The sequence below is a fragment of the Nematolebias whitei genome, chromosome 19 (assembly GCF_014905685.2).
Source record: "Nematolebias whitei isolate Nwh7 chromosome 19, NemWhi1, whole genome shotgun sequence".
NCBI classification, from domain to species: domain Eukaryota; kingdom Metazoa; phylum Chordata; class Actinopteri; order Cyprinodontiformes; family Rivulidae; genus Nematolebias; species Nematolebias whitei.
Genome location: NC_056516.1, coordinates 29,843,391 through 29,850,666, shown reverse-complemented (window position 1 = coordinate 29,850,666; position 7,276 = coordinate 29,843,391). Strand labels below are relative to the sequence as shown.

Below are 7,276 nucleotides of genomic sequence, written 5' to 3'. Positions count from 1 at the left end.
ATGTGCAGTATCTGATTAGGTCCCAAGTTTATCTTTGTCAGAAATTAGGCCTTATTAGAAAAAAAAAGCATAAAAACTCATTCCTATGATTGGAAATTTACTTAATATCATTTACATTTTACAAACTGGTTGTCTGCATTACAAATGCTTTGTAGTCAAATTTGGAGCTGTACCATATTTTTTGGCCTATAAGTCACGTTTTTTTGCATAATTTGCATACCCTGCATCTTATACGCCGAAACAACGTATTTATGGATTTTTTTCCTCCTTTTTATTTAAATGAATTTTTGGCTGAGATATGACCGTTTTCATTCATTCTGACTGAAAATCTTGAACACTACCATTTTCAACCACTAGATGGCACTCGAGTAGTATGGCATGCCGTTGTGTCATGTACTAGGTAAAAGTGGCTATTAATGACATAATCGGCTTGCCTTAGCCTGCCACCTTCATCCAGCTCGCCAGGAGCAACCATCAAATCAGCTTCATTTCACTGCGCCGCCCCTGCGAAATGCAGCTGATTTGACCATTGAAGTGCATTTATTAAGTAAACGTTCAACTGAGACACACTTTTACTATAATTTTAAGCAAACAAATAATGGTTTTTAAGTGGCTATCTTGTTAAAGTCCTCCTGTGCACGCTTCCGTGGCCACCATTTGGCAGCCAATTGATTTTTGCCACAACACCGGCCCACATTTCTGGCTCATCAGCGGTAATGACGCATAATTGATGTGACGTATGGTATGGTATGGTATGGTATGGTATATGGACGTATACGGCTAAGCTACTTATTTATATTTTTTCCACTTTATTAGACATATTTGGACTGATGCGACTTATAGGGCGGTGCAACGTGTACGGTGGAAAATACTTTAGTTATTAAAGTAAACAGGCTAAGTTGTGTTTTTTTTCTTTTAACCGCAGGAGGAAGAGTCAAGCGACAGCAACAAGTTTTATCCACATCTCATGAAGCCCATGTCTAACAGAGAGAGGTAAACACACAGTAGAGAAAAATGTCTTAAGCTCATACGTTTTTGTTAAAACCCATAAATTAATTCACAGGAGTCCTTTACCAAGTTAATTATCAGTGGTTCCCAATCCTGGTCCTTGAGGGACACCGTCCTGCACGTTTTACTTGTTTTCCCTGCTTTGACTCACCTGATTTAAATGAATTGACCGGCTTCGGCAGAACTTGAGAAAGAAATTAAATCACTGAAACAGGCGTGTTGGAGCAGGAAACAACTAAAACATGTAGGATGGTGTTCCTCAGGGACCAGGGTTGGGAACCACTGAATTAGATTGTAACTGTAGGTAAATGTTTACTTGAAGACATTCAGTATCAGTTAAAATTTCTTCTCTGAACTCCTGCATGCATTGTCATCAAGTTTTGCTCTTTTTAAGGTTAAGGAAAAAAGTTAAATTCATATGTTTTACAAAAAAAATAAGACAAAATAAGAGCATAGGTTTGTTAATTTTGTTAAAATTATCTTAAGAAAACTTTGCAACACAAATGCAATGCTCAGTCAAAGTCTTAGTTTTGTGCACAGATCTGGTAACAAACACAAATGTAATGTTTTGCTGTCCCATTAGTGATTAAACTGCACCGTAATAATCCTTCACAATGTCTGGTTCCAAATGTAAACACAGATCCAGTCAGACTGTTCAAACAGAAAGAAATGCTAAACATTTCATTTTTAAAAGATAAAACAATGTCTTTTCTTCCACCAGAAACTTTGTGCTAAAGCATCGAGTTTTTCTTCTGAGAAACTGGGAGAAGATGAGGGAGAAACAGGAGCTGCAGAAGAGGGAGGGTGAAAGAGAGAGGGACGCCAGCAGCCTCTCCATGTACGCCCGCTGGGGGGGAGTCATCAGAGATGACGGCAACATCAAGTCAGGTGAGTCTATTTAAAGGAACAGTCATGATCAAACGGCATCGTGTATTTTCTTTTACTGACTGAAACGCTCTCTTTCCAGATGTGTTCTTGACGCAGTTTTCAGCTCTGCAGACGTCGCGGTCGGTTCGCACACGGAGACTTGCTGCTGCCGAAGAAAACACAGAAGTTACGCGCACTGCACGCCTCGCACACATCTTCAAGGAGATTTGTGACATGATCACAAGCTACAAGGGTTAGTGGCGTGAAGTACACAATATATGAACTGACGTGCAATCCTAATTTACACCGTCAGCTGTAGCATCTTGACCACAGGCAGCTGAAGTGAAGCTCATTGATTCTGTTGTTACGGGGAGAAATATTAGGCAGAAAGTGAACATTCTGTTCTTGTGTCTCCAGCAGAAAAAAAAACAAACATTTGTTAGGATTTAGGCAACTGTGTCAACAAGCAAAATGTTTGATACTGAGTCCTACTCTTGGCCAGCAAGCAGCCCACATATAGTGGGCTAGATATGGCCCTTTTTTTTTTTTTTAACAATTATTTAACCCCACAAAGCACCCAGAGTCCCAAACTGACTTGTCTGACCATAACGCAGAAACTAGAGAAATTGCATTTTCTGAAAAAGAAAAATGCACTGCATTGTTGCTCCTCGGTTATGTGCCTTGGGAGGGGGCTCGTCTCTTTGGGGTTGTTATCAACGGGTGGGTGGAGAGAAGCAGAGCGCTACGTCTGTATTGCATGCGGGGTTTGGTTAGCTTAGCACTACGTTAGTGCCAGCAGTTGTCTGCGCGGTAGCAGAGTGCTACATTTGTATTGCAAGTGGGTTGGAGTCTGAGCTGAGCTGCTACAATCTCCGCTCCCCATCTGGAAGTGGGGGGGGGAGGTGGTTTGGCACCCTCCTTGAATAATGGTAGGGGCAACACTGCAGTGTGTGTGCTGAGTGCTAAACATCTTTGCTGAAATGTGCTAAAGAAGCTTAAACTGAATTGTTACAGCTAAAAGAACCAGAACACAAACTAAACGAACCAAAACACTAACTAAAAGCTAAACGATCCAGAACACTAGCTAATATCTGCAATATATAGAACACTAGCTAATACCTAAAAGTTACAGAATAATAGCTAATAGCTAAACGCTACAGAACACTAGCTAAAAGATACAGAACATTAGCTAAAAGCTAAAATAACCAGAGCACAAACTAAAAGAACCAAAACACTAGTTAATAGCTAAAATATACAGAACACTAACTAATAGCTAAAAGCTACATAAGACTAGCTAAAAGCTAAAATATACAGAACAACAGCTCAAATCTACAGAACACTAGTGAAATGCCAGAAGATCCAGAACACTAGCTAAAAACTAAAAGATCCAAAACACTAGCTAAAAGCTATAACAGTAACAGCACACTAGCTAAAAGCAAAAAATGACAAGAACACTTTATAAAAGTAGTAAAGGTTTAACAAAAATAAATAAATGTAGTAAAAAGCTAGCTAAAAACTAAAAATAGCAAAACCATAGATGGAGACTAAAGTAGCAAAAGACTAACTAAAGGTATCAGAAGGATCAAATTTGCTGAAGGCAAACTAAAAGTCTAAATATAGGAAAATGCTAGCCTAAAGCTAAAACTAGGAAAAATCTAGCTAAAAGTTTTATGTAGCAAAAGCTATCTAAAAGCTAAACGATACAGAACAGAAAACTAGCTAAAAGCTACAGAACACTAGCTAAAAGCTAAAGGGAGCATATTGATTATTGTTTAATATTATTGGTTCTAGATTTATAAATTTGATGCTCAGGTCTTTTGAGTCTTTGACAGCATCCCTGCAATAAGTTTGGACTTGAACAATAAGACACCCTTTGTTCTGGTGCTAACAGACTGCTTCTGTCCTCAGTGAAGTTTCAGTTGGTGAAAGAGTTTTACTAATTTATTTCTTTGGCTCTCAAACCCTCAGTAAGTTTTATTTATGGTCCTGAAGGTGAATAGCCCTGCTCAATAAGTCAAGTGGTTGTTATGTTACACTTGACTTGAGTGATTTCCTCACCGCTATAATCTTTATTTTGATCTAATTTGGCTTTTAAATCAGACCTCTCAGTATCTCGACTATCGTTTGAATAAAACGTCTTATTTTATTTTATTTTATTTTACCTCAGACTCATCTGGCCAGATACTCGCAGCTCCTTTGGTGAACCTCCCGTCCAGAAAGAGGTGAGCGCAAATTCCAATTCCAACACATTCATTCATAATGCTCCTGTGTTTCAAGCAGCAGTGTCACTTTATCTCGTACAACACCCACACACTGTATCAGTTTTATCTTTCACCACACGTGTGAGCTGTGACAGTGTGTGTGTGTTCAGTATTGTTGGTTAAACAGATTATTTTTCCTGACTAAAGCTGTCTTTAGATTTATGAATGCAGCATTGATTTTATCAGATGTAATAACTTCAAAATCAGTGTCAAAGTGGATTAAAGGGAGCTGACTGTGTTGTTTCGGTGTGCCAACAGGAATAGCCAGTACTACGAGAAGGTGTCTGACCCTCTCGACCTGAGCACCATCGAGAAGCAGATTCTCACCGGCCATTATAAGACCGTGGAAGCGTTTGACACAGACATGCTCAAAGTGTTTCGTAACGCAGAGGTAAGAGGCATCGCCTGTTGCGTGTAATTACTTTAAACTTTTTTTTAGTTTAGTATAACACCCTGCGCTTCAGAGAACTGGTCTCATTAAGACTGTAATAATACTTTTCAATCAAAAAAATATATACAAATCCAGGGGAAAATTAAATTTGTAGCTAAATTTGCATTTGGTGTTCTTGCTTCTATTTTACGCACATTTTTTTAGTATCACAATGATTAAACATTGGTCCAGAGTTTGTTTGGAAGCAGAAGAACGTAAAAGAATTTGAAAGTTTGGAGATTATTATTCATCTCTGTCTTTACTGGAAAATAAACAGTTCAGTTCCTGGAATTAGGCTTTTGTTGTTGTTTTTGTAGGATTTCAACTAATCTTTTGGTTAAGAGTTGAAACAGCTTCTAGAAAAAGAAAAGAGCTCCAGCTTCTTTCAGCTTAAAAGGTTGTAGGATTGGTATTTCCTGCCAAAACGTACACAAACGTGCTTCCATTCAACTTGTAAAACACTCAAATTTTTTGTCTCAGGGTTGTTTTGCTAAAGCATCTTTTGTTAGTAAAGATTAAGAGACTTAAAGACTAGACAAACTAGTCTGTTTGATCTAATATTTAAAAACAAGTATTAACCTTTATAGTCAGTGATGCAATTCTTGTCAGGGCTCATTAGAAACGTATATATAACCATGACAGGAAAAAGAACGCATCCATTCATCATCAGACTCTGTGGGGAGATGTTTGTGCGTCTCCTCAGCATAACTCCAGATTCTCCGAGCTCGTTCAATAAAAAGCCTAATCAGGATGATTGTTTAAGGTGGCGCTGTGCAGCTCATCCAATCAGTGCGAGGTTTTCCGTTCCCCCTCTGTCAAACACAGCTCCCAAATGGGATTTAACTTCTCGCCTGCTGATCCTCTGCGTGCACGTGGCAGGCCCTTTTGATTTACATTTGTATGGCGTCGCTGTTTAAACAAGTGCTACTTGAAAGCTCAGAGGGTCTTGAAGTGGATGTATAAATTAGATTCAGCTTTTTTCACCAGAGCTTTCTTCTCAGTTTTGAAAAAGAAGCGAGAGGATTGTAGTTATGATTCGTCCTTACAGCTGCAGGCAGACAAACGAAGCCTGAATGATTTAATAATTTATGTAATTTTGTGTTTTTTTTTATTTACAACTTCTCCTTTTTGTGCTGTCTTTGTGAGGCGTTGTGTTTGATGTCAGATCAGATTTACTCAAATATTTTCTTGTTTTTCCATTAAAACTAAAACAACTGTCTTCATCGCTCGTTTTTGTTTGTTTGTTTGTTTGTTTTTTGAATGTTTGTTTTCACCAGAAATATTACGGTAAGAAGTCGTCAGTAGGCAGAGACGTATGCCGGCTGAGGAAAGCTTATTACAGCGCTCGCCATGAAGCTGCGGTCCAGATCGACGAGATCGTAGGTGAGACCGCCAGTGAAGCAGACAGCTCCGATTCCCTGGAGCGCGACCACGTTCACCACCACGGAGGAGGGCCGGGGTCCCACGACAAAGACGATGATGTCATCCGTTGCATCTGTGGGATGTACAAAGACGAAGGCTTGATGATCCAGTGTGAAAAGTGCATGGCAAGTGGTGAAAGAAACACTTTTTCTTTGCGCTCTGATCGGCTGCACCTGTTTTAGTGTGTAATTTCTCCTGAGACTCCACCTTGAAGTTTCCTAATGAGATTTTCCAAGGAGGGTGAACAGTCAGTCCTCTGAGAATATTATTTATTTTTAGATAAAAAATAAATAAATAACCAAGGAGGCTTTCAGTGCTGATGAAGTTTGAGTTCAGAAACGAGCGTGGTTGTGTGAATCACTCATGCAGGGGAGCGTGACACCACCAGCTGGCCTGTAATCTGCTCTGAATAATTGCTTTTATTTTTATTATTCATGTTTAAAATTGTTTTTGTTGTTTTAGGTGTGGCAGCACTGCGACTGCATGCGTCTGGAGACTGAAGTGGAGCACTACCTATGTGAGCAGTGTGACCCTCGGCCTGTGGACAACGTACGTGTCCCCCCTTTAAAACACCCACATATACTTTATTTATTATTATTTCTTTACTAGGAAATATGAATCACCTCTTTCTCCTCACCTGTGTTCTTGTTACTACAGGAGGTTCCCATGATACCGCAGCCCAGCTACGCACAGGCTGGCTCAATCTACTACATATGTCTCCTTAGGGATGACCTGCTGCTACACCAAGGTATGTCGCTCATAGTGCTTTAAAGGTCCTGTCTCTTTGAAACGTTGATTTTTGAAAGCTGTTGAGTTCCTTGTATTTAGGCGTCCAGTTGGGTAGTTATTTGATTCGAGTCAGTTTATTTATCAGAGTCAGAGTTTCTTTATTTGTCATACGCACCACATGTGGTGGAACGAAATTTTGATACACAGGGTTCCAGTTACATCCAACAAAAGTCTCAAATGTAAAAGAAAAACAGTAATAAGATCTAAGATGTGAACTAAAATAAACATTAACTAAATGTACGCTAAGCACTAGTAGTACAAAAAGCACTAGTAGTACAAAAACAATACGCTGAACAGCAGCACGAACATGAGTCTGTGTGAGCAGATGAGCACGAATGAACACAGCAACACGAAACAGATCAGCAGCAACATGAAACAGATCAGCAGCAACATGACGTGTTTTTTTTTTTTTCACAGTGATTATCCAGATTAGAGATTCATGAGTCTAACAGCCTCAGGGTAAAAGCTGCTCCTCAGTCTAGTGGTTCTACACTTAATG

General features: G+C 39.3%; 1 protein-coding gene across 5 annotated transcripts in view; it reads left to right on the top strand.

Moving 5' to 3' along the window:
* Positions 1-7,276, top strand: part of ash1l (ash1 (absent, small, or homeotic)-like (Drosophila)) — a 33,544-nt gene that overhangs the window by 20,806 nt on the left and 5,462 nt on the right. For all 5 annotated transcript variants that reach the window (XM_037692915.1, XM_037692913.1, XM_037692914.1 and 2 more), the window contains exons 15-22: positions 926-993; positions 1,730-1,896; positions 1,976-2,128; positions 4,043-4,097; positions 4,395-4,527; positions 5,844-6,113; positions 6,451-6,537; positions 6,646-6,736. In XM_037692915.1, the coding sequence (XP_037548843.1) occupies positions 926-993; positions 1,730-1,896; positions 1,976-2,128; positions 4,043-4,097; positions 4,395-4,527; positions 5,844-6,113; positions 6,451-6,537; positions 6,646-6,736 (1,024 nt within the window). The remainder of the gene's footprint in view (positions 1-925; positions 994-1,729; positions 1,897-1,975; positions 2,129-4,042; positions 4,098-4,394; positions 4,528-5,843; positions 6,114-6,450; positions 6,538-6,645; positions 6,737-7,276) is intronic.